Source organism: Geotrypetes seraphini, chromosome 8 (assembly GCF_902459505.1).
Source record: "Geotrypetes seraphini chromosome 8, aGeoSer1.1, whole genome shotgun sequence".
Taxonomy (NCBI): domain Eukaryota; kingdom Metazoa; phylum Chordata; class Amphibia; order Gymnophiona; family Dermophiidae; genus Geotrypetes; species Geotrypetes seraphini.
The window spans coordinates 121,292,133-121,319,490 of record NC_047091.1 but is presented as its reverse complement, the minus strand read 5'-3'; the positions used below and the strand labels follow the sequence as shown (position 1 = coordinate 121,319,490).

The following is a 27,358-nucleotide window of genomic DNA, read 5'->3' as shown; positions in this document are numbered from 1 at the left end:
TCATGAAGGGCATAGAGAAAGTGGAGAGGGACAGATTCTTAAAACTTTCGAATACTACAAGACCGAGAGGGCATTCGGAAAAGTTAAGAGGAGACAGATTCAGAACGCTTCCAGAGGGTGTGATAGGTCAGAGTACGGTATTGGGGTTCAAGAAGGGATTAGATGATTTCCTGAAGGAAAAGGAGATAGAGGGGTATAGATAGAGAATTACTAAACAGGTCCTGGACCTGATGGGCCGCCGCGTGAGCGGACTGCTGGGCGTGATGGACCTCTGGTCTGATCCAGCAGAGGCACTGTTTATGTTCAGCTATAAATGACAATATTATTATTAAGACTTAGCCAAAAGGAAAGATTTAATAATAATAATCATATTTATTAGATTTTAAATATAAATAAAAGAGTAAGAAACATTTCAAATACAGCAAGGAAGAAACAAAATTTGCAAAACTATTAAATAATCAACATTATCAATAAAAACAAATATTCCCAATTCCTTCCCTTTTACCCCATCCCAGAGCTGTGATTACAAAAGAAATTTAAAAAATCAAATCATGACATATTTTTAAAAATATGACTACAAGTATGTGGTGTTAAAGTGTCTAAATAAGGTTGCCAAGCAGTGAGAAATTGTCTCCCATGTCTATTATTCCATTCTAATAATTGCATACTTTCCATTGTCAAAATATGTAACATTCTAGAACGCCAAAGGAAAGATTTATAAACTATAAAGAGTTTTACCTCATGCAAAATTGTCATTTCTTTAATAAGACATTAACTATTTTTTCTGTGGCCCTCCATGTACCTACAAATCCAAATGTGGCCCTGCAAAGGGTTTGAGTTTGAGACCACTGGTCTAGGACTTCATCAACAAGTGTGACTCCATTCCCCTGCTGTCTAAGGAGAACCCACATTACAGGTCAGCTTCGCCTTCTAGCCATGGAGAAGAGAGAGGACAATTTTCATCTCCTAATGTTAGCCAGGTAACTGATTTGTTAGCTAGGTGAAATCTTGGAAAACTTCTTTCATATGTTCTCCCTCTAGCTGGGGTGACTTGTCCAGCCAAAATCAGACTACAGTACTTACCAGGTTTGGGACCTTTTGTCTTGAGGTTGGGGTACTGCGGCTTGAAGTCAGTAATGCAGGACTGTCTTGGGGATCTCTACACAAGGGTGCAGGCTTCCCACTGGTTATGGGGGCAGGGCTGCCAGATTCTGAAGGCAAATCCTGAAGCAGAAGAGAAAGCACTCTAAGATGAAGAGAACATAGCAGACCTTTACAGTCACACTGGTATGGGGGAATAGCTCTTGGTATTTTCCTTGCAAGGCAATGGTCGAGGTGGGGGGGGGGGGGGGCAAGAGAATCCAGTACGTGCACAGTTTCATTTTTAGAGCAGTGGCCTGAGAACCAAGGAAGACCACTTCAAATTCCACTGCTGCTCCTTGTGATCTCAGACAAATCACTTAAACTTTCATTCTATTACGTCCCTTCCAGATTCCATACACTAGGTGTTCAATCCCAACCCGCACTCTGGGAGTTGCAGAAATCCAACACTTCTCTGAGCACTTGCTCTACTCCCATAGCCTGAGAGCTAGAAAACATATCCAGTTACAATTTCTGCAAGCAATCAGTGCAGAAGTCTTTTGCAGTTGCTCTGCTTCTTTTTCTTGTTTTTTTGCTTAAAGTTTGCTTTCTCGGTGGCTTCAGTGCCTTGAGACCCCTTTCTGGTGGTCCCCTGTCAGAGAAAAGGACGCAGTCCCATGGTGCTGGACTGCTGCTTCACAGAGAAACTCTGGTGGATCTGTGGAGCCAGCCTGCTGTGTGTGCCACCCTTCCTAAACTTTGCTGGCCCGCTGACCTTGTCACGGGTTTCAAGCAAAGGCTGCCTTTCTCATCCCCGACCGCGTGGTGAAGATCCGTGGGGGCGGAGGTCATAGTCTGTGTCCAGCCAGCTGGCAGTCCGAAGATCTTCTACTCTGGTCATTTGGAGAAGTTTCTAAAGCAGAAAATCCTTTCTCTCCATTCAGCTGCTGTTAAAAATGATGACAGGCAAGGCACTGCAGAACTGTGAGAACACCTCCATTATTTCCTATAGAACAGGGGTGCCCACACTTTTTGGGCTTGCGAGCTACTTTTAAAATGACCAAGTCAAAATGATCTACCAACAATAAAATTTTAAAAAAACACAACGCACACTGTACGCATAGAATTGTTAATTATCATTCCTATTCCGGGGTTTTTTCAAAGAGGTCAAAGCAGATGACTCTATGCACTGTCACCTCAGTAACAACCATACAAAAATAGACAAATACCCACCCCCTCCCTTTTTACTAAACCACGATAGCAGTTTTTAGCACAGGGAGCTGCGTTGAATACCCAGCGCTACTCTCGACGCTCATAGGCTCCCTGTGCTAAAAACCTCTATTGCGGTTTAGTAAAAGGGGACCATATTGTAAAATATAGAGAACAGATATAAATTCAGACACATTTTGATCACTAAATTTAAAATAAAATCATTTTTCCTACCTTGTCTGGTGATTTCATGAGTCTCTGGTTGCACTTTCTTCTTCTGACTGTGCATCCAATCTTTCTTCCCTTCTTTTAGCCTGTATGCTTCCTCTCCTCCTGACCTCATTCCCCCCCCAACGTTTTCTTCTTCTCTCCCTGCCCTCTCTTTCTTTCTCTCTTCATGCCCCCTTTCTTTTTTTCTGTTTCTCTTCTTTCCTTCTGTCTCCCTGCCTGCCCTCTTTCTCCCTCCCTGCCCTCCCCCAAGCCACTGCCACTGCCGCTGCCATCGGATAACAGGCCCCCAAAGCCGCCCGCCGCCGGCCAAGCTCTCCTTGCTTCGGGCCCATCAGCATTCCTCTCCCCGACGTCAATTTTGCCGTCAGAGAGAAAGTTCCGCTGGCCAGAACTTCCTCTCCGACGGCAGAATTGACGTCGGGGAGAGAAAGGCTGATCGGCCCAAGATCGACCTATTGTGAGAAATGCTGCCGGGTCCTGCCTTTGAGGAAACAGAAAGTAGGCAGGACCTGGCAGCAAGAAGAGCTAATCACAAGCTTCACTGACCTGTCTCCCGCTTTAGCCCGTGAACGGAGCTCTAACATGTGCGTGCCGACTTCCCTTCTCTACCCCCCCCCCGGACATAACTTCCGGTTTCAGAGGGAAGAGAAGGGAAGCCGGTACAAGCACACGTTAGCCCCCGGAGCATAAATTCTCCAAGCCGTTTTTTTATTTATTTTTTTTTTATAAATGTTGAGCAGCGGAGGCAGCAGCAGAATTCAGGAGCAGGCCAGTCAGGAGGGGAAAAAAGAGAAGGGAAGAAGGGAACCCGCTCTGCGATCGACTGGGGTCGCCTGAGCGAGCGACCTGTCGATCGCGAGCGACGTGTTGGGCACCCCTGCTATAGAACTTGCCGAGACAATGATGATTTGAAAGTCATTGAACAATTTAAAAGTAATTTTTCACAGTTTCTGTTGGAAGAGTTCAAGTCCCCCATCTCCCCAGACCCCAAATTGCTATTTTTTATTTTTGCTGTTTTTGGCGGCGGCCATCTTTTTTCCAAAGTTTTATTTCTGCCTCAGTAACCCTGATTTGCTTAAAAATCATTTGGGATGGACTCCCCAGCCCCTAATTTGCTGTATGTGTGCATTGATTGCACCGGATTGGTGCCAGATCAGTGATCGTGTACTGTGTGCCGTAGTGCACTGGGGGAGAGGGCGGGAGCTTCGAACTTCACCTCCTCTGGGTACTCTATGGCTCAGGAGCCGGCCTGGGTCCGTGACTTTGGAAAAATTCTCACCCAAAGGCCTTTCTGGAGTCTGGCACAAAACACCTGCATTCCAAGTCTGCCATGGTTGCTGGATGTGACTTTGGAAAGTATTCTTCAGTCCCCGCTCGTTTGAAGCAGCCGACGGGTGCGTCAGAGCTTTCTTAGCCTGTTGTGCTGGTAATGGAGCTTCCTGTTCGGGAGCCCTCTCGTCCGACTGTGGCAGATCTCGATTGCAGTAGTTGCCATTCAGATATTATGCCTCTTCTGTTTCCTGACACTGCTTCTACATTAGATAGGGGTGGGCTGATATCCTTGTCGGGCTAGTCACTTCGGCCACCCTGAGAGTCCGGATTTTGGTGCTGATCCTTCTATCCGCAAACCCTTTAAGCAAGGTTCTGTGCACCTTTTTATTGCTGCTGTTCTGAAAGAGCTCTATTTGGATTCTCCACTTTCCGTTTCTCAGGCTTTGGTCAGAGACCATTCTCATGTGCCTTTTTCTACTCATCTCCAGCAACTTGATCTGACTGCTGCACCTCGCCGTGGGAGGCTGGCGTCCAAGTCCTCTCTCAATGGATTTTAATGGCTATTTCCGTGACTTAAATCACACATAGCAAGCAGCTGCCGGTTTCTCTTGAAGCCCACTCGACTACAAATGTTGCTGCATCGTGGGCAGGGTCTCACGCGATTCATCTTGATGAAATTTGCAGGGCGGCTACTTGGTCCCTTCTTAATATCTTTACCTGGTTTTTCCGAATGGATGTGGTAGCTCGGTTTTGTGGGCAGGCTTTTTTGTCCCTCCTTAGATGCTACCGTTGCTTTGGTATGTCACCTAGTGTATGGAATCCAGAAGGGATGTAACAGAATGGAAGATTAGGTTTTTACCTTCGATAATCTTCTTTTTATTAGTCCCTGTAGGATTCCATATGACCCGCCCTCTCTGTGTACACTCAGTGGTTGGAATAGCCTGCTTCTTTCTGCCTCAGTTGTTCTCCTTACAGGCTTGAACACTTTCCAGCAAGTTGACAGATCCTGTGGGTAGTTTCCACTTCTGTGAGTATGTTTACCTGAAGGCTGTCTCATGTGGGTACTCGTTGTACACAGCAGGTTAGTTCTTCATTGTTCCTCAATGTTTTGCTGGAATGCCTTTGTACCTGTTTAGTACTTGTTTCATGCTTTGCATAGCAGACCAATTCAGAATTTGTTTGTGTTGCTGGGGATCTTCCCCCATACTCCCTTGTCATGGATTTGTACAGGTATCTTACTTGGCTTCGGGACTTAACTGGATATGTTTTCTAGCTCTCAGGCTAAGGGGGTGGAGCAAGTGAAGGCTAAGGGGGTGGAGCAAGTGTTGGATTTCTGCAAGTCACGGATTGCGGGTTGGGATTGAACATCTAGCATATGGAATCCTACAGGGACTAACAAAAAGAAGATTATCAAAGGTAAAAACCTAATCTTCCATTGCTTCAGGTTCAAACTTAGAGGCCATTACAGAAAGCTACTGTGAGCCTAACTGCACAGATACCACGGAGGGTGCATGCACATAATTGGCTGCACAATGCAGAGAGGGGATGAGTGCTGGCAGCGGGTGTAAACTTGCATGTTAGACATGGGTGCTCACAGCATTACAACGAATGGTAATGACCACTGAGGCCATTAAGGATTTCCCATTAAGTATTTCAGTGCACGGATGGAAACAGTGGTTTTTGACATACACATAATGTAAGAAATTATTTGCCAGATCCAGACCAATACAGAAGGGTTGCATGAGAGGATTTCATGCCCTGTGTGATTTAAAATCCCTCATTTTGGGGTTTTGTCCAGCCAGAGCCATTCATTTAAAATGCAACTTTAAATCACAGATGGTGGTAAATGTAATAACGTGCATGTGTCTGAACAACAATGAAAGTGCCAGCACATATCTGTGGCTGCTGTCCTTTGCATATATTAACCTTGCAAAACTTTCATGTGAAAGAACTTCTTGCGAGGCAGAACAACAGGTGCAGACGTGTGTCGCACTTTCTTTTTCTTTAGACAAGCACACAGGAAGCTATACTTACTAGTAGCAGCGTAGAAAGGGTGAGAGGCCCTTCACACACTTCTTCCCCACCCCCTCCAGACGTGCGCAAGTCACTTCCCATCCCCTGTAACTCTGTAATGTTCCTGGCGCGAGTAGCAACCCCCACGTTGCTGCCGCGCCAGCTTCGGCTCTTCTTCTGACACCATTTTCTAGGCCAACAAAAGACAAAATATGTACCAATACACAAAATATGAGCACTAAAAACTGGTACTGTAAAAATACAATCCCCGCCAAATAAATCTGAACCAACAATGGTATGAGAGAATGCACCACCAGCTAAATCCTACAAACAAGATATGTAAGGAAATTCTAAAAAATCAAGTAAATCAATCAAACTGAAGGCACTATTCAGTACGAGCCTGTATGAACCCTTGTGTTGACCAATGGCTCCGGGCAGGTATTTATTGAAGTGACAAGCACTTTAGATTGAGATCTAAATAAATCCTGCCCCGCACATCATCATGCCGTTTGTATAATGTAATAAACAAGCTGGTGCAAATCAAGTGCAAAAACGCTACCAAAGAGGTACCAGAAGGGTAAAATGTAAAATATGAAGGGATAATAGAAAGAGCCCTTACGAGAGAACACTTATAAAATATATCAATCCTAATTAGCAGTGAACTGAAAACCGGGGTTAAAAATCAAACCACAAAGTCCCCCGGAAGTCCAAAAACTCCACAAAACAACCAATGTGAAAATCAAAATGGAAAGTGAAAAAAATATAAAAAATGTGAAAAATAAAATACACTGCGTCCCCCGATAGAAGACAGAAAGTGTAAAAGTGTCCACAATCAAATATAGGAAGTCCGTGAGAAAACAAAGGGACTAAAACTGAAAAATCAAACAGAAAAAATCACTGGCACGTCAGCTGGAGCGACCCTAAAGTTCAATCAAGGGACTAATTTGTAACTCACTCAGAAAAAGGGCAGAAAAACTACCCCCTACACATCAAAAAATGAAATGAGTACTTAGCTCAAACAGCTGAGGTAGTCAGTCAATGGCGGATACCTAATTCGTACTGAATGTCCAGGAAGGTTCAGCTGCAGTAGTTAGTCCACACTAAATTTCCACTTTGCATGCTGTGTCTTCGACTGCAGTCACTAATCCGCTCTCTTGTTCACTCTTTCCACTCAGCGTTTTTGCACTTGATTTGCACCAGCTTGTTTATTACATTATACAAACAGCAAGATGATGTACGGGGCAGGATTTATTTAGATCTCAATCTAAAGTGCTTGTCACTTCAATAAATACCTGCCCGGAGCCATTGGTCAACACAAGGGTTCATACAGGCTCGTACTGAATAGTGCCTTCAGTTTGATTGATTTACTTGATTTTTTTGAATTTCCTTACATATCTTGTTTGTAGGATTTAGCTGGTGGTGCATTCTCTCATACCATTGTTGGTTCAGATTTATTTGGCAGGGATTGTATTTTTACGCTACCATTTTCTAGGCACAGGTCCAGGAAGTGACATCAGAGGAAGAGCCGAAGCTGGTGCAACAGAACTTTGGGGGTTCCTGCTTGCGTCAAAAACATTACAGAAGTACAGGGAAGGGAAGCAGCACGCATGCGCAGCACTTGGGGGGGGGGTCGGTGAAGGAGCAGGGGGGGCAGAGAGGAGGACGGGTGCTTGCACCCTTACCAAGATGACACCTAGGGCGGACCACCCCCATTACTACACCACTGCTTACTAGTGAACCTTTGTGTACAGTGTTTACCAGGCTGCCCCAAATTACCCCCAAATTCTATAAAGTCTGCCTAGCTGATGGAGGCATCTAACTTAATTGATTAATAGGCCAAATTGGCATTTAGCACCTCATAATTGACATTAATTGAAGTTAATGAAATGTTAGGCGCACAACTTGGTAGACACCTAGTTCACCGACCTAAAGTGCACATGGTTAGGGATGGACCATGGGCGTGTTTTCAGGTTAGGTGCCTGCTTTTTACTTAGGCACAACTGAGGTGCTCGCATTTGGGCCAAGAAAACCCTGGCACAAATAGGATGCACCTAAAAGTTAGTACGCGCCCAACGCCACTTAGGCTGTGCTAAGCGTGATTCTATACCAGTGTTTCACAAACTTTGCCAAACAGCAGCACACTAAACATGGTGGCCGTGGCTCAAGGCATCCGGGAGGGCGTGGGTGTTGATGCAATGATGTCACACGCATGCACAATGTCATCACACTGAGGTCCATGTGTGTGTGAAGGCCCTTAAGATGGGGCCCTGAGCCACCAGTGGGGGGTGCTGGAAGGGAAAACATGTGAAGAGAAGGAGAGGCACTGGCGCTGGCTGACTGCCTATAAGATGTGCCTCTCACTGCAAGAGGCACGTCCTATAGGCAGTTAGCCGTCGCTTCTCCTCCTCCTTGGTGTCTCGCGGCACACAGTTTGCAATATAGTAAACCCCTGTGAATTTGCGGTTCGCAAATTGCGGACTCAGTAATTCACGGTATTTTCTGACCCCTTCTTCCTGGTACTAAAGTCATGGTTACACCAATCAAGAGCTGCTTTGACATGCTATCTGGCGTATCAAAGCAGCTCCTGATTGGTGTAACCATGACTTTAGTACCAGGAAGAGGCGGTCGGAAAATGTGCCCGGCTTCGTAAGTATGATTTAAGCACCCGCCGGCACCCCAGCTGCCCACTCCTGCCTTCGATCAGCTGAAAAACCTTATTTGCGGTTTTCCAAAATTCGCAGGTGTTCCTGGAATGGAACCCCCGTGAATTTCGGGGGCGTACTGTACACTGTTCTATACAGTTCACCTATCTCTTATAGAATCACGCATAGCACCACACTAGTCAGCGCTGATTTTTTTAGGTGACATATATAGAATTTGGGCCTTAAAAGTGGCCGCTGATCATGTGTCAACCATGTGATGGTGACGTTTAAAAGATCGTGCCTCCGGCAAAGATAGGCGCCAGAAAAGTAGGTCAGGGTTTTCAAGGTCTACATTTCCAGCACCTACCTTTGGCGTGAATCACACCTCCGGAGGTGCCTACTGGCACCTAACGTGACTTCCAGCGTTAGCCATGCCTACAGTGGAGTTAGGCACCTCTGGAGGCGCAATTCTAGCACCGTTTGTTTAGGTGTCATTGGCGCCTTGAAATTGTAATTATTGTTTGAAACAGCGCTGTTTATAGAATTTCCCCCTTAGTGCATAAGTTCTGTGTGCATAAAATTTACATGCAATTAGTTTTCCACATGGTGTGTTTTTAAGCTTATGGTAGAAGCCGTGCATTCAGTCATCTGCGCATGGCTCTACTTCTTGGCTTTCTGCATTGACCTCTTAGATTGTAAACCCTCTGGGGACATGAAAATATTGACTAAGCTTGAATGTAATTAATCTTAAGCTCCAACTGAAAAAAGCAAGAGCTAAATCTAAAATCTCTTCTCTCTCTCCCTTTTCAGGTATATCAACTGCACGTTACTGACCTCATCCACTATCAGGTTATAGTCACTCTTGTCTCCATCACTGTCCTGGGGAGAAAAATAAACATTCATTGGATTGGTCTGAATGGATCACGTGACTACTGTCCACATTTTCATTTGCTGGATCCAGTGCCTCTTACTGAATAATTGTGTCACTGCACCCTGGAGTAAAGCAGCACTGTCATAACAAGCATATAGATGGTGAGACAAGCACAAAACATTTCCCTGGTATAGCCAATGGTGGTGTAAGAGGGGGGGGACCTCCCTAGGCGCCATCTTGGTGGGGGTGCCGGCACCTCTCCTCCTCTCTGCCCCCCGCTCCGCAGCACATGTGCCTTCAATTCCCCCCCCCCCCCCCCACTCCCCACCATACCTCTAGCTCTTCGGGACGCAAGCAGCAGTTTAACCTGCTCCACGTGCTAGCCTCGGTGCTCCCCTCTGACAACACTTACCAGTCCCACGTCTAGGAAGTGACATCAGAAGGAGAGCCTACGCTGGTGCGGGCAGCAAGTTAGAGATGCTGCTCACACCGGGGAAGCTAAACATGTACAAGGGAAGGGGAGCACGTGCGGCAGGAGGGGGCAGGGGCGGAGAAGAGGGGGGGGCACCTCCCACCCCTATTACGCCACTGGATATAGCTTCACTTATTATCAGATACATGCAGATTTTACAAATGCAGCTACTAAACCTTAAAATACAGCATTGATATTTGTTAACTCTAGAAAAGCAAAATGGTGGATAATTCCCCCCCCCACTCCCCCCCCTCCCGGTGGAGCCAGACAGCAGAAGACCTGAACAGAGTGATGTGCCATCTCCCCACTTATAACCGATACCAGCTGCTGCAGGCAACCTTTCTAGTAGCAGTGCTACTCACAGACTGTGCTGGTAGCTCCTTCTCTTCCCATTTCAACCCCACTGTGCTGGTGCTCTCCTCTCCACAAGGGCTCTCACAAGGACATGGGGACTTGCTCTGCAGAGAAAGGCAGACACACCAAAGATGAGGGCAGGCAAAACCACTAGAAAAGGTCCATGCCCAGTGAGCAATACAGTAATCTCTCTTTATGGCAAATTGTTGTATAGTCAACCTCAGCAACTGCCAGTTGATGCCACTTCCTGCACTAGGTATAATGCATCTCAGCCGTTGCCCTCCTGTGCTATCGCTTCAGATTTAGAGAGAAAAGATTTTGTTTACAGCACAGGTTTTGCAACTGTATCCATGATGAAAATCTCACATATCAGCTGAGAAATTATCTCCTGTACTTGACCCGGGTTCATTCATTCACCCTCTGCACCTGCTTGTGTGAGAACTTCAGGCCTCACAGAACACTCTCAGAGGGCCCTCTGTTATTTAAGGCCATACCTAAGATGGTGATCCCCTTCCTGGGTTATTGCCTCCACTGCTTCCTCATCATCTCCTCAGATCAAACAGTGAGAGGCCAATACAGTAAAGGTTTGCCCACAGGTTAGTTTGACTTAAGCACACAATTTTGTGAGCGCTCCATTGAGTTTTATACATAAGATAACTATGTGTACAGTACATTTAAATCTCATAGTAACAAGGATGTTATCTATTCAGCACAGATGCAGAGAAGTGTGCAGGAGAATGAGTAATGCTTTAGCACAAGGTCTGAGAAGGAATAAAAGGTTAACTCATGGGATTTTATGCCTTTCATTTCATGTTATCATCTGATATACTGCCTTTAAACAGTATATTAAAGCAGTTTACATAGGAAATAAACATAAAACATTAAAATCAGAGCACAAATCAGCTACACTCCACTTAACCAACACACATAAAATATATAAAACAATATACAATGGCAAATCTAGCAAAAATAAAACACAAAGAAAAGGACCAGCCACTTTTACTGGTTTCGATGAAGAGAAGATGAGGGGGGAAGTGTGCTGAAATAAAGAAACGCTGGACTGTTTCCAATTTATTTATTTAATTATAATTGAAGATTACATTTCTAGAAAATGCTGTACATGGTGAACATCATTAATAAAGCATTATTTGAAAATAGAGTTAAAACCTGTGAACCCTCCCAGATCAGCCCTCGTGACTTGAGTCTCAAAAACGATATACACGTGCTTTGTCCTATGAGCGTCGGAGCAGTTACTGCCGCTGCCGGCACTAAAACCCGCACTACGCATTAGTAAGAGTGGGTATGTTTGCCATACTATATCATAACACTAGAGAGTACCTAAGAGCAGAGTATAACCAAGCACGCAAATGGCTGGAATATAATTAATCACAAATGGAACTGAGACTTAACTCCAAACTAAAAGTACATCAAAAATCATATCAGCTCACAAATTTAGTTGGTCAAAACAGATAGATATATCATAGTGCATTTGTTACTCAGATCATAGGATGTCTTTTAACATAGGCCCTCTTTTACAAAGGCATGCTAAGGGGCTTATAATCGAAAGAGAAAAACGTCCAAAAACCGGCCTAATTCAGCACTTGGACGATCATCAGTCAAAAACGTTCAAATGCCGATAATAAAACCAGGTTTTGGACATATTTAAAAATGACCTAGGCCTTCACAGTGCCACTGAATGACCATAGCTAAATGGGGCATTTCAGGAGGAGTGTTGAGGGCAGGATTTGAGCAGGACGTGGGCAGGCTTAGACTTAGTCGTACTGCATGTATAACCGAAAGTTATACAGCACAGCATAAACAGAACTTGGACATTGTGACTTAGATCATTTAAAACATGGTCTAAGTCACAAAAACCCACCTAAAGTCACCAGATAAGCACTGCAAACACAAACTACAAACCCCCACACACTACCCCAACCCCATAAAAATCATAATCACACCTTTAAAATTCAGCCTCCAGACCATCATCACATGGCAGCCTGGCAAAGGAAAGCCTAGTCGACCTGCTCAGAGGTGGCTTCAGTCATCTTGGGGGTGGGTTAGGTACCCATGGAAAGAAGAATCCATTCCCATAAGCCACTGTAATCTCTGCATTGCTAGTTAAACATGTGCACTCCCTAAAAACCCCCCAAACCCTTTTGTACTGTCCTAAAAGTGGCTTCTGCAGCCATAAGGGCTATTGGGGTGGAAGATAGGTGGGTCTAGGGGATTTTGGAGGTGGTTTTGGGGCCTCACCATTATCTATAAGGGAACTGTAGTGAGATGAAAACATGGCAACCTTTTTGTGAAGTTCACAGCAGTGCCCTGTAAGGTACCCCACTATTTAGGTGCCATGTTTGGTTGTCCAGTCCATCACTTTGTAGACCCCTCCCACGTCCAAAAGGTCTTTCCAGGCGTTTTTGCCTTGGACGAAAAGTTGAATGAAAATGTGGTATAAAGGACGATTTAGAAGCTTGGACGATCAGATCAGCAGGACGTATAGTTAGACGATTTTCGAAATGGAAAATAATTTGGACGTATTTTTTGAAAATGTGTCCTACGCTGTTTTTTATTTTGTACGACTTGTGACTTGGACGAAAACGAACTTAGACGTTCCTTTCGATTATGCCCTTCCACGCGTTTTAGCACGGATTTAGCGAGTGCTAAATCAGCGTGTGCGCTAACTGCCAACACATCCATAGGATAACATGCATGCGTTAGCGTTTAGTGCGTGTTTAGCACGTGCTAATTTAGCGTGTGCTATAAAGCTTAGCGCACCTTTGTAAAAGAGGGGGATAATGTTATTCCAAATCCACAACCTGGGATCACAGCTCTAATTACGTATACCTCTTGTTATCCCTAATCTCAAAAAATTCACACTACCACGCTAACATAAATTCCAAATTTCTTTTTGTGTTCCTTGTTTCCTCTTGTGTTCCTTGTTACAAAAAGTACATGAAAATCATAAAGTATTTCCACAATTAGCAACACTTATCTTGAGTGAATTAAACCAAGTCCAGCCCTTAAAAATATGCCTGAACACAAAGTATGCACCAGCCGGTACAAGGAGGAAAATTTAGGAAGAAAGATAAAAGAAGTCAGGCATCAGTTCCGCAACACTTTTGATAATGAAGTTTCACCAAGATGCATGCTGACAGAAAAAGGATATATATATTTAAAAGTGATAGATCAGCTTAGGGTTAGGAGAGATATGTAGGTGACTGATTTCACATAGCACCAATGATGAGGATTCATAGAAAACACCACAATGTAATATCAATATACAATGCAATATCAATATGTGCCGTTATCTGTGGACAGAAAAAATGATTGTTAGGCACAATGAGACCTGATTCCGTTGAATTCTGGAATCTGGGCGTCAGCAAAAAGCTGACTTCAGGGTATCAGTAAAAAACTGACTTCTGGTTATTAGTAACAAACTGACTTCAGGGTATCAATAATAAACTGACTTCGGGTATCAGTAACAAACTGACTTCACTTCATCACATCAACACATCAACATAACAATGACCAGAAAAACCTGCCTCCCTCCCTCTACTGTCGCACCTTCAATGAACCCGCCTCTACAATAAAGAAATCAGGCCCCACCACTGACCCCATAGTTCCTTCAATGAACCATCCTCTGGAAGGGAAACCCCAAGGTTAAATGAGTTTGGTTAAGAATACAGAGTAAATACAGTTAGATTAAATATATAGGTGCATGAATACAATAAAACACAGATATTAAAATGCAAACGCAAGCACAAGAAATAAGCTAATTACAGACGGAGAGGCAAAAGCCTACAACCCCTGTACTTACAACCGGAGAGTGGTCTAAGGCTGCTATCCCGTTTATCAAGCGTCGGAGTGTCACCACTGAAAAGCCGGCTATTACGGCCTCCACTGATAGACCACTCAACTCTCTTTATGCTGGTTCAAATAACATCAATTTAATAATCAAACAGCAATAGCTTACAGGGATAAATCACACAGCATACAGAGTGATAAAACATACACCAGGCTGGCCAGACTGATGGAGAACTTCCGAAGAGTTCTGAAACTACAGTCCAGGGAGCTTCCTTTTATATGATTCTGACAGCTCTGGCTCACCTAGGTGCATGTTACATTTCACATTTTCATTGGTTAAACATATTTATTATCTCATTTATTAATCTATTGATTGGTTAGCATAATGAGTGATACTGTGTGTGTCACGCCCTTCCTTATCTAATTCTGTCCTATTTCTCAATAAATGTCCTGTTAATATACCAAGATTCTCTTTCAAGTACCTGGACCTAATGGCTTTTCAGTCCTGTGGTTAGCTCTCTTGCATTCTCACATCTCTTACTTCTTGCGCAGCATCCGTCAGTGTCTTGGTGAGTTTCTCATATCAGCATCCTTTCTCTTGTGAAACTTCTACCAGTTGGACCTGCTAATATAGGGCCAAGATCCCTTTTTTCACTGGAATTGGGTTATCGGTTGGACCTGCTAATATAGGGCCAAGATCCCTTTTTCAATGGAATTGTTTTTCTCTCCAGCTGTGCCCTCTGTTTGACCTTACTCTCAAGAAAGCAGAAATGTCTTTCAGAGCTGACAGTTTTTTAGTCAGAGTATCCATTTTGCTCTTTCGGCAACCATTTTAGGTTTTAGCTGTTTTGGCCTGTTTCTGCTATACTGGGGCAGGGGTCTTCACCTGGGCATTTCTACACAGGACTTCTCCACCCTTCCTCAGTGGGCTTCAATTTCCTGACGCTCACCAATGCTCACTATAGTCCTAGCGTTTCAATCTACACGATCTTCTTCAAAGGGACCATCTGTCATTGTTGCCACACCTGTGCAGTCTGGAATGGTCATTCACAATTCATGAGTCCATTATCTGGCTATTTTCTTCGGCTGTACTGTCCAAGCTTTGTGAATGACCAATAGTTATTAATTATCGCTGCATCTAGTGAGAGGTCCTTTAGCGAGCAATTTACAGAAGCTTCATTATTTTTTTATAGTGGACGGCATGGAGCCTTCATCAAAAATCTTGTTCATTGTAAAGTTATCCAGTGTTGTACAACAGAAGAGAATAGTAACAACAAAAGTGATAATATGAAGAACAGTCTCTCTTTTGTTGTACGAGATTGAATAATTTTACAATACACATATTTGAACAAAAAAAAATCTTGTTCATTATTCCACCACTTCTTCTTTTTTAAAAAAAAAATCTTTATTGATTTTTAATCTAAAACAGTGTCATACAAATGAACAAACAGTAGATATTACATACATTACTCTAATATCTGTACAGGTAACATATATATTATTCCATATATAACTTCTATAGATGTGGTTCTTAGACTTTTTATTAGGGTAGGGAGGCAGCTATCTAGAGGGCAGTAGGAGTTGCTTACTCTGCTCACCAAGTTCGAGATTTGATCAAGATTAAGGGCTCCTTTTACAAAGGTGCGCTAGCGTTTTTAGCACACACACAAGATTAGCGCGCGCTAGCTGAAAAATTACTGCCTGCTAAAAAGGAGGCAGTAGCGGCAAGCACGCGCTAAAACCGCTAGCGCACTTTTGTAAAAGGAGCCCTTAGTTTTTTGACTGTTAGAATCAGTGCATTATAGTATCTCAATAGGGTACAGCATTTGTTTGAATCTTTTCTACTTTTTCTACCAGGCCTCCTGCCATCATTTGAGCTAGAATGGAGTATGCATGGGATTTATTAAAAATAGTGCTGCTGAAAAAACTACAGTCTTTACAAAAGGTTTCAAGCCTCTGAAAAGCTTTCTGCACTGCAAGTGTGGAGTTGTTGGCCGGGTCATTTGTTCCCAGATGGATAACAACATCGATGTTAGAATACTTAGTTTCTTCCACCAGCATCACTTTGCCATCATTGTCCAGATAATGATTCTATCCCAACTGGATTACTGCAACTCTGCCTACCTGGGAATCAATACCACCCTCACCCACAAAATACAACTTATTCAAAACACTGCAGTAAGACTCATCTTGGGTCTGAAAAAATATGACTCCATCTCAACCCACCACAAGCAACTCCACTGGCTACCCATCACAGCCCATATAAAATTCAAAATAGCCAGCATCATGCATCGCATCATCTACGGCAACTCAGCAGTCCCACTCATCAAACTTTTAACTGACACATGGTCCAGCTCATGCAGAATTCTCAACATGATCCAGCTCAACCTCCCCTCGACAAAAAGTCTCAAATACAGAAGAATCTTCCAATCCATGTTCACCTTCCTCAGAGTCAAAATTTGGAACGATCATAAGAACGGAAACCAACCATATCCTATTCCAAAAGAAACTGAAAACTTCACTCTTTGACAGTTAACTCTTCTAAGATCATCTTAAGCACCTGACTTTATTTAATTCACCTAAGCTTTATGTCTCCCTCCGCTCCTCCACCCTAACCCTTTCCAATTCCTTTCCTCAAGTCACCTAGAGCCTGTTTAAGTATGCGCGACATACAAATACTAGATTAGGTTAGATTATAGTCAGTATTTGCCTGGAACTCCAGGTAGCTGAGGATCCTGGAAGGCATTCACTATTTTGGTCTCTTCGCCCTGTGTTCCAAAGTTAATGCCTCTGATGATGGATTCCCCCAGCAGCAATAGTTTTCTGTTTTGGCTTTTTTGTGCTTAGGGTGTGCTTTCTCTCTTGAGTTACCTTCACTGGTTCCAGTCCCACCTCAATTCTGTTTTCTTGAGTATCGCAATGCATTGATGGAGCAAAGGAATTCTGAAGAGATAATATTTGTGAAGGTGGATGTTTCTGTGTTACATGATGCAGTCTTCCTGAGCCTACTGTGACCCATTTATTCCTGGGTTGTTTTATTCTTTGAGGCAGAGGTGGTGAGTTGGTATGATTTTGTGGAGCATGGAAGCTGCTTTTATTGTATTCAATTCCTGTTTAAGTTTGCAGAGCTCCTCTTTAATACTAGCAAGTTGAAAACAGATGGAGCCAGTCTTAAGCCTCCAAATGGTGTGTCCTGGAATTAAACCACCACAGTGATTGCATTGAATAAAAGTCATCTTGATTGGTTGGAAAGTGAATTGATTTGAGTAGACTTGATTATTTGGTTCTCTATATATGAGCAGTGATCCCTGGGAGTAGGACTATATGGTTTATACCATATAATTGTTAACTAATTCTCTCCACCTACATTGTATAAATCGCTCTGAACTGTTTTTCGATTTGCTGTAACCTCGATGTAACTTCGCTATAACTAAGCTGTAACTTCGCTGTAAATGTACAGTCTCTTATCCTGTAAACCGCTCTGAACTGTTTTGTGGTATTGCGGTATAGAAAAAATAAAGTTATTATTATTAAAGTTATTATTATAAGTCTTACCCTTTTTCCTATGAGAAGGAAGAGGAAATATGGCTTAGTAGAGAACAGAGAATTTTTTTTTAAAGCAAGAAGCAGTTAGGGAGAAGAAGAGAATTTAGGCAGGTATAATGCTATAATCAGTGTTAAGAGCAGAATATGAAATTCTGAGTAACTTAGCTTTCAGAAGTTTCCAAGGCAGTCTTTTTCCCTCAGCACTGTCCCAGGAAATGTGGGAACCTTAGCAAATCCAGGCCCTCCCTTCTAACACCTAATCAGGCACAATGGCCTGACTAACTGTATTGAGGTTTAGAAAACAGGCTTTACCAAAGTCACTTGGTGTGCTTCTTGACCTAGCACTTAATATGAAAAATAATATTTTACACATCCTGAAGAAAATCTTCTACAAACTGAGGATTGTGAGGCCGCTGAAAAGAGTAATATTGACTGCAAATTTCAGACTGGTGGTCCATAATATCATAATACCATACTTTGACTATTATAATGTGTTACTGATGGGTGTTCCAAAAAAAAAATATCTGAAAGCATTGCAATCTGCCCAAACACTGTTGCAAGGGATATTAGTGGAACGTTGAAATATGAGCACATAACACCAGTACTCAAAGCCCTTCACTGATTGTCAATTGAACAGCGGAATCTGTTATAAATCCCTCTTATTTGTCTTCAAGGCTCTGACTGGTAGGATGTCTCCTGTCCTGGCATCGACGCTACATATCCATCAACCTGCACAGGCACTAGGCCATCAAGCTCTAACCTTCTTGATATTCCCTCTCGTCTCAAAATTCACCTTGAGGAATGTAGAAATTACATTTTTTTATAACGGTGGAACATGCTTCCAGAGCAAATTCGATTGATAACTGACCTCCAAACATTCAGTCTCACTAATCGCACTCTTGTTTAAAGGTGCACGCCCCTCATGATGATCTGGCGCAGGGGTTAAAGCTATAGCCTCAGCACCCTGGGGTTGTGTGTTCAAACCCACGCTGCTCCTTGTGACTCTGGGCAAGTCACTTAATCCCCTCATTGCCCCTGGTACATTAGATATATTGTGAGCCCACCGGGACAGACAGGGAAAAATGCTTGAGTACCTGAACAAACTCATGTAAACCGTTCTGAGCTCTCCTGGGAGAACGGTATAGAAAACTGAATAAATAAAACTGTACCATACTGCAGAGGTGTGGTTGTATAATAATCAGTCTCACTAGAACAAGCATGCTGATTTTAAGGGGAGAGTGTGGTGCAGTGGTTACAGCTACAGCCTTGTCCGCTCGTGAACTCAGTCTGCCAAGTTACTGATGACATAATCAGTAATGCCTGCCGCGTTACTGATGACATCATCAGTAATGCGGCAGACTGAATTCATGAGTGGACACGGCCGAAGCAGCCTGTTTAGCGTGCTGCCGGCCTGACGCTACTTAGGGAGGTAAGGCTTGCGGTGGTGTTCCGATGGGAGGGAAGAAAGGATGGGGATTCAGATGGGCGGCAGGTGTGGGTGCTCGGGGGAGGGAGGGGTGCTCGGGGGTCCTCACTCAAACATTTTGTTGCACAAGTGATGGGAGGGAAGGGAAACTGCCGGCAAATCCTAGGACTAGGGCTTATTTTAAAGGTGGGGCTTATTTTCAGGGAAACACGGTACATACATACGTACATACATCTCTCTAGGAGGTAAACCCCTTTATGCACAGGGGTGAGGAGCTAATTACAAAGCAGAAGACAGACAGGGTGTTATACTGATAGACTGCAGTCAGCCTCATGACCCAAAGACCTTTCCTCTCCTTCCAAAGTACACTGACACTGGGGGGTAGGGATTTCCCCGGAATTTTACAGCTAGATAAGGAAAGACAGAAGTGAGAAACTTACTCTGCAGGGTGTGAGCACTGGCATCCATCCCCCATAGCATCAGGAAGCATCAAAGGAAAGCAGAGAGACAGTTAGTCACAGCTGACATGCAGACACCCACCAGTCAGCACTACCCAGACCTGGCAGTTCTGGAAAAATAAAATAAAATCTTTCATTCTACCTAAGAAAGCTAAGATCTTTATAAAAATGAAGTGCAGCCCAGACCTGTAAACATTCATGTCCTTAAACAGTTTCAGCAAATGTTCTTGCAAAATAAATTTTAAAAAACATGCCGAGACTATTGCAGTCTGTACAAAACCACAGTGCTCAACGGCCAAGCTGATAAGCTGTATTGTAGAAAAGCATCAGTGTCATATCTCTCTTATTTGAACATTCTAATGTGTGTCTATTAGGTGTTTCATAAGCATTATGCTGACATTGTATCTCTGATATTTGAATTTCAGTGCTGTTAAATAAGTATATTTTTGAAGCTGTTTCATGGTAGTCCTATTATTAAGTTCCAATTTGCTGATTTTGAGCTTACCTCATTCATTGTATTTACTGTATGTTCATATTTGGTCATTTCAAATATTGTTATGCTGTTAACAAAATTGTAAGCTTTATGTTGAGCTGTACTTGCCGTACACCACCTTGGATAAAACTCTTCATAATGGCAGTTAATAAATTGCAATAAATAAAGCTGAGATAGTCCCCATTTTAAAAGCCACAACCTTTCACTCCAGAAACTAGCCAGTAGGTTGAAAACATCTTAGAAAATACATTTTCATGTGGTACACATATAGCCCTGGGAAAATTGTATGCACTGAAGTGAGGAGTTAAGGGGATGCATCTATTTCCCGGAACTGCAAGCTGAGAGTCTTCAAATTATCAGTGCTGTATGGTATTAGAAGGGCAGACTAGCATTTGGAGCGGACAGTGTGGCAGTCGGAGCAAAACATTAGGTGATAATTGGTAACAACTAGAGGGTATGAACTTGTGACCTAGGGAGCAGTGGTATAGTTAGTGGTTAGCACCCAGGACAATGGCGCCTGGCATTGCCACACCATGCACCCCCTCTGCTCTTTCCCACCACACCATGCGCCCCCTTCCCCTTACTGCTTGAGTGCCTCTTTCACCCCCCACCCCACCACCCATATAGGGTTACCATATTTGATGAGGCGTCCCGTGACCAGAAAGTGACATCAGAAGGGAGCCAAGGCCAGCACAAACAGCAGGTGGAAGATGCTGCTCATGTTGGTGAACATTTCAAGAGATGTGCAGGAGGGCACCCTGGGCAATCCACCACCCCCCTACTATGCCACTGCTAGGGAGTTTGAAAAAAGCTCAAGCACCTGTGTCTCCATGGGAACCACAGACTGCGTGTAGACAGGCAGGCACCTCTGGAAACGGCCAGGGACTCAGGACATGGGTTTCAGCAAGTTCCAGAAGCCTGAAAAAACCCATAGAGAAACCAAGCAAGTCTTGGACTTCCTGGAAGGTAATCTCAGTTTTGTGACCTCACTCCACAGGAGATTTAAGGACTGGATCGGGGAGGGGGAGAATAAGGGGGGGGAATTTGTCTTTTGGTTAGAACCCACCAACTGACTAGTGTAAGATCTGATTGAGAGGTTTGGCTTCTGTTAGTCAGAGCCTACCATCTGATCATTGTAAGTGAATTTTGGAAATTATAAATCATATCTTGGAGTGAAGGAAACCATCTGTTCATAGCTGGACTGTGTTCTGCAAGCAACTGTTCACTGTTCAAGAGTGTGACTCTTCCTTATTTTAAAAAGTAAAGTTGGAGTTTTGGATTTATCTACATTGTGGTCTGCATTATTCTGAGGAAAGAGTGAAAGTGCAGTTACTTACCTATAACTTAGGTTCTCCGTGGACAGCAGGATAAGTCAGCCACAATTGGGTAATGTCCCTGACAGCTCCCATTGGTTGGGTAAGCACTCCAATAGCTCAGAGAGGTGTTTTTTTTTCTCTTTGAGCTTGTGAGTTGCTGGGACCCCTCTGGGCGTGCCCAGGCAGGACCCCTTACTTCCTTCCTTTCCCCTCCATCCTCAGGTTGTTCCCAGCTAGGACCAGATTGGCCCTTAAGGGAAGAGGGAGGGTAGTGTGGCTGACGAATTCTGCTGTCCACAGAGAACCAACATTACAGGTAAGTAACTGCACTTTCTTCTAGGACAAGCAGGATGAGTCAGCCAGAAATGAGCAACTTCCTAGCCGAAGAATGCGTACCCAAATTTTTTATGCTCTTTTGTCTTGATGCATTCCTCGCATAGCTGTGGTAGGGCTGAAGAGTATTTATCAGTGCTAGGCAATTACTGATAATAAAATCTCATATGTCTAAGGGTTTATTATATTCTCTTAGTACTGCCATAAATGGTCCCAGGAAATCAACTTTTAGCTTTGCTATACACTTATAGGCAATGACCACAATGTCCTGAAAGCAATTGTCTTTATTATGTGGTTATCCTAAAAGAAAACAAACAGGAAAGGCATGGCTTAGTTACTTGCATGCATAGGTAATCATAGGTGAACACCATAACACTGAACAATGTATACAGATCATAATACTGAGAGATTATGCAAAGAAACTAGGTTACTAAGAGCCAAGAACACAGCTAGTAAGATACCACTGAAGTACCACCAAGCCACGTGAACTTCCCAAAGCATGGAGAATGGCCGTGAATCTGTCTATCTAATCCAGCACTATAGGATATGTTGCTCACCATTTATAAGTAGAGGCTTTCACCATGTGATGCTTCCTTCTACTGACAGGGAGCCAGCCTTCTCCGTTTGGGGTTGTTAGACTGAATACGACCCTCTGCTGGTGTCTGTCCTGGTCAGGATGCACGTCAGCTCACATACAGTTGTCAGTCCTTGATGACCAGAGATGCAGTCACTCTCTAGCAGGGTGCAATCTCAAACTGGTTCTCTCACTAGTACAGGGAGATGCCAGGAAACGGATCCCAATAACTTGATTCAGGGCAGCCTGAGTATACACATGAGTCTCATATAGAGACTTTTGTCCCAGCTGTCTTAAACTCTTCACACCCACGCCTATCTTCTCTCCTGCACAAACTTGAAGTTACATGCTCCACACCTCATGACCAACTAACTGAGACTGGTCATGTCCTTCCTTCTTCTTGTCTTCCTACCCCTGCCAAAAGAGTATCTTTGACCAATAAAGTCCTTGTTACCAGGCAGATTTTTTTTCACATACCAAAGTATCCTGTCTTATCTGTCCAAGGTCCGGTGTCATCATAAATTGTCCTAGACATAAGATTCCCAGGCTCGGACTGTTATAGGTCCATGCTGGATACTTATCTCACATTCCAAGAGGGGCCCCGCTTGACTAACAGGCAAGCATCATGAAATTCCAAGATGTTGGCAGAAGTGAAAATGCTTCAGCATACTAGGCCAAAAGCTTTAAAATGGTGATACAGGCATAGCCCTACAGGGTGAGCCAGTTAGAGTTAAAGGAGGACATGGTCAAGATGCAGGTAACCATTCTCAGATTTATTGAGGCTGCTCAGGTCAGGCAGTGTAACAACTAGCTTGGCTGAAAGGGGCTGTACATGGTGTTTACTCCACCTTCCCTTATTGACTGTCATAATGTCTATAAAACTATTTTTGGGGGTGGGGCTTTGTTGATGTCCAGGGCTTCACCCCTTTACAGAAGTCAGTCTTGTCTCTACATTGTCCCCCCCCCCCCCACCCCACTGACTCTCTGGTTGGGTCCACCCCTGGTTGACCCGAGCATTGCTTATGTATTAGGGCAGTTTGTAGCACTGTCTGTCCATATGTGTTGTGGGTCAGTGAGACTCTGTCTAGGCAGTAATGTTTGGCGAAGGTGTGGGTTAAGGCTCACATGGCCGCATTGCATTGCATTGGTGTATGATGGATGTAGGCCAAGGTGGTAGCTAGGGTCCTGAGATGATTTGCTTGGGTTCCTGGGGGGCGCTCGAGTTGTGCTCTGCTATAGGCAAAGGACATGCATTGGGTTATTCAGTGTGAGAGCATGTGCTTGGTGACTGGGAGTCCTGGTCTGTTGGAGTCATAAGAGACAAACAGCTATGAGGCCTGCCTGACATGTTGACCAGGTAGGTGCATATGCCCTGCATGCAATCTAGGATGTGCCACTGGTGGGGTTACATGTTCTCCCGCAGTTTGGTGTAGAGCGTGGGGAGGATGATTACTTGTTTCATGTGAAAGGCTGAGACCAACTTAGGCAGGAATCTGGGGTGGGTCCTAAGCACAGCCCAGTCCTCGAAGAGTAGTGTATAAGGAGGATGGTGGACCAGGGCTTGGATCTCAATGATGCAGCTGGTGGAGGCAATAGCAGTAAGAAATAGTGTTTTCCATGTGAGGAACCTGGTATCTGCCTCCTCTAGTGGTTCAAGGAGGGTAGGGTGAGTTGCTGTAGTACTAGGTTGAGGTCCCATGTGGGCAGTGGTGGCCTGACCAGTGGGCTATAGATTGGGTAGGTTTTTCATGAATCGTGGAATCATTTCCATTTCAGTGCGTAGGCTTTTCTAGTTGCTGGTCTTCTGGCTGCAATTAGAGCCTGATCAATGTTATGGCTGAGGTTTAGCCTTTAATATCCAAGCAGTCAGCGCTAGTGTTTTCAGGTTGTTATGAAGGCTGCATCCTCCATCCTGGGATATCAGGTCTGGACTGATGGGCAGGCAGGATGGTGGGTGGGTGGGTCATTAGGTGGTGCAGGAACGGGAACCATGGCTGTTGAGGCCAGAAGGGGGTGATCAGGATCACGTTAGCTCCATCCTGGAGTATCTTCTACAGAGTTTTGGGGATAAGTGGGGTTGATGGGTAAATGTAGAGAAACCTTTGATTCCTTGTGAGGGTGGTGTTGGTGCTGAGACAGTGTGGAGAAGGCTGCTTGGAGCAGAAGGAGGGGCATATCGAGTTCTGTTCGGTGGCGAAGAGATCTATTACTTCTGACCCCCACTTCCGGAATACTTCCTTCACTATCAAAGGGTTAAGGGACCATTCGTGGGCGGTCTAACTGATGGTTCAGGCTGTCGGCCAGGCTGTTCTGTTGCCCTGGCAGATAGATTTATTTATTTATTCGATTTTCTAGCTCATCCTCCCAAAAGAGCCCAGAACGGATTACAAGTTTACATACACAGTAGAAGGCTAGCAACAAAGTTATACGTTCATGTTCAAGCAGACATACAAAACATCAGGTTAAGAATGATATGCAGCAATAGTAAGATGATTCCTATGACTACATGGAAGACTGGATACATGTTTTGGGGACAGAGGACAGTAGGTATTGTAGCAATAAAATACATTCAATGCATAGCATAAGAGAAAAGACATTTGTTTTGGGCACTAAGTATAGTAATAGCACAATTTTGAGAGACTCTTGATGTAGGTACATGAAGTAGGGAGACACTCTCTCCATGGCCTGGATTCTGGAGTCCATGGCCCTGGTTCTGCTTGAGGATGTTGGTTTGTTTCTGGGAGCCCTTGTCCCTTGGGTATCACTTGTTTGTATAGGGGCTGGTATATTGCTGTGAATGAGGCTGGTTGAGCTGTTGTCACTGTGGAGCTGTTGAATACCGCCTGGAGGTGAAGGTGAGCTTGTGGGGGTAGCTCCTGTGGTGCTGTCTGGAGTGTATTGTCCATTCCAGGCCATTGGTGGTGAGGGTTTGGAGGGTGGTGCAGTTTTCTTTGATGTTGTCAACTGTTTCCTTGACTTTGTCTCTGAAGAGGTGCAAGGAGTGTCTGCTAGAGGCTCATGGAGTGCTGTGGCCCGGAGCCTGCAAAGTATGAGGTGGCTGTCTCCCCTGAGCAAGCTGCGGTCTCAAATGCGTTGAATGCAGACCTGATTAGGTGTCTGCTGCATTCTTCCAGATTATGGAGGAGTGGGAGATGGATTCTTGGACTGACTTGGTGGTAAATGGGAGACCTTGTTTAACCATGTTCAGTATGGCCTCTTGATATAGCAGCATCTAGAACTGGTGGGTGGCAATGTGCAAGTTCAGCATGAGGCTTTGGAAAGCTCTTTTTCCAATAGAGTCTAGGTTTTTTTTGGTCCTTTCCTGGTGGCACAGTGGAAGTGGTGCAGGGTGTTCTATGTCCCTTGAGTCCCCAGGTGATGACAATGGACTTGTGGGGAAGCTGGGTCTTATTGAAGCCTGGTGCTGAGTGCACTTGATACTTGAGTTCCAGTCTCTTTGATGTTGGAAGTCTGGAGAAGGGGGGTTTGCCATATCTTGTCCCTGCAATCCAAAAGAGTCTTGTGCACCAGGATTGTTATAGAGTGTTTGAGGTTGTCAAGACATTGCAGTAGCCCCTGTTAGTCGTTGCAGACTCTGGTGCTCCCCCTGTGCCGATACTGAGTAGGGTGGCCAGCTTCTGGATGAATTTGGGGTAGGCTAGGTCCTCCGGCATTGGCATGTGGGGGTGTTTGGCGTTGCCTTCTGGGGGGGGGGGGTTGTGTGTGGTCCTGGAAGGTGGGTGAAAAGAGGTCTGAGTTGTAGTCACTGAGGAACCTGTTGTTGGACTCGTCTCCTGGGTCTGGATCAACTTGCCCTTCAGTTGAGGGCCCCCTTTGTGGTTTGATCCAAAAGGAGTGAATTGGGACTGAATCCTTTACTGTGGGTGGTTGAGGCATCCTTTAGCTGAGGGCGCCCTGTGTGATTTGATCTGCAGAGGTGGCAGTGGCGTACCAAGGGGGGGTGGGAGGGGAAGTCCACCCCGGGTGCAGCCTTAAGGGGGTGCACAGCCGGACAGGTCCAGAAAATTTCTGGGCTGCAACAGCACTCAGCGGCATCGGCTCTGTGATGGCACTCAGCGGCATCGGCGCCCCCCTTCCCCCGCGACAGCACTCAAGTTCGGCCTCCTTCTCCCGGCATCAGCAGAACTTCAGATCGGCAACAGGTGCTCAGTCAAAAGCTTCCCCTGACTCAGCTTCCTGTTTTCGCCCAGGCAGTTCAGTCAGGGGAAGCTTTTGACTGAGCACCTGTTGCCAATCTGAAGTTCTGCTGATGCGGGGAGAAGGAGGACGAACTTGAGTGCTGTAGCGGGGTAGGGGGGGCGCTGATGCCGCTGAGTGCCGTCGCGAAGGGGAGGGCGCCGATGCCGCTCAGTGCCATCGCAGGGGGCAAAATCGGAAAGGTGCCAAAATCGGAAAGGTGAGGGAGAAAGATGGGCCTGTGGTGGATGGAGAGATTGAGAGAAGGGGACAGATGATGGAAGTGGGGAAAAGAGAGAGAAGGGGCAGATGATGGAAGTAGGGGGAAAGCGAGAAAATGGGTAGATGATGGAAGTGGGGAGCAGGGGCAGATGATGGAAGTGGGGGGAGAGAAGAGGGCAGATGATGGAAGTGGGGAGAGAGAAGAGGGCAGATGATGGAAGTGGGGAGAGAGAAGAGGGAAGATGATGGAAGTGGGGGAAACAGAGAGAAGGGGCAGATGATGGAAGTGGGGAGAAAGGGCAGATGATGGAAGTGGGGAGAGAGAAGAGGGCAGATGATGGAAGTGGGGGGGAGAGAGAGAAGGGGCAGATGATGGAAGTGGAGAGAAGGGGGGAGAGAAGAGGGCAGATGATGGAAGTGGGGGGAAAGAGAGAGAAAGGGCAGATGATGGAAATGGGGAAAACGGGCAGATGATGGAAGGAGGGGGGAAAGAGAGAGAAGGAGAAGATAATGGAAGTGGAGAAAAGGGGGAGAGAGAAGAGGGCAGATGATGGAAGTGGGGGGGAAGAGAGATAAGGGGCAGATGATGGAAGTGGGGAGAAGGGGCAGATGATGGAAGTGGGGAGAGAGAAGAGGGCAGATGATGGAAGTGGGGGAAAGAGAGAGAAGGGGCAGATGATGGAAGTAGAGAGAAGGGGGAGAGAGAAGAGGGCAGATGATGGAAGTGGGGGAAAGAGAGAGAAGGGGCAGATGATGGAAGTAGAGAGAAGGGGGAGAGAGAAGAGGGCAGATGATGGAAGTGGGGGAAAAGAGAGAGAAGGGGCAGATGATGGAAGTGGAGA

General features: G+C 44.9%; 1 protein-coding gene and 1 long non-coding RNA gene across 6 annotated transcripts in view; one reads left to right on the top strand and one right to left on the bottom strand.

The window, feature by feature from the left end:
* Nucleotides 1-27,358, bottom strand: part of TLE2 (TLE family member 2, transcriptional corepressor) — a 78,408-nt gene that overhangs the window by 30,599 nt on the left and 20,451 nt on the right. For all 5 annotated transcript variants that reach the window (XM_033955002.1, XM_033955003.1, XM_033955001.1 and 2 more), the window contains 4 exons: nt 19,364-19,380; nt 10,153-10,248; nt 9,282-9,326; nt 1,084-1,224 (listed from right to left, as the gene is read on the bottom strand). In XM_033955002.1, the coding sequence (XP_033810893.1) occupies nt 1,084-1,224; nt 9,282-9,326; nt 10,153-10,248; nt 19,364-19,380 (299 nt within the window). The remainder of the gene's footprint in view (nt 1-1,083; nt 1,225-9,281; nt 9,327-10,152; nt 10,249-19,363; nt 19,381-27,358) is intronic.
* On the top strand, nt 856-9,368 carry LOC117365081. The gene is made up of 2 exons (XR_004540347.1): nt 856-980; nt 9,258-9,368. It is a non-coding gene; the product is annotated as an uncharacterized LOC117365081 (long non-coding RNA).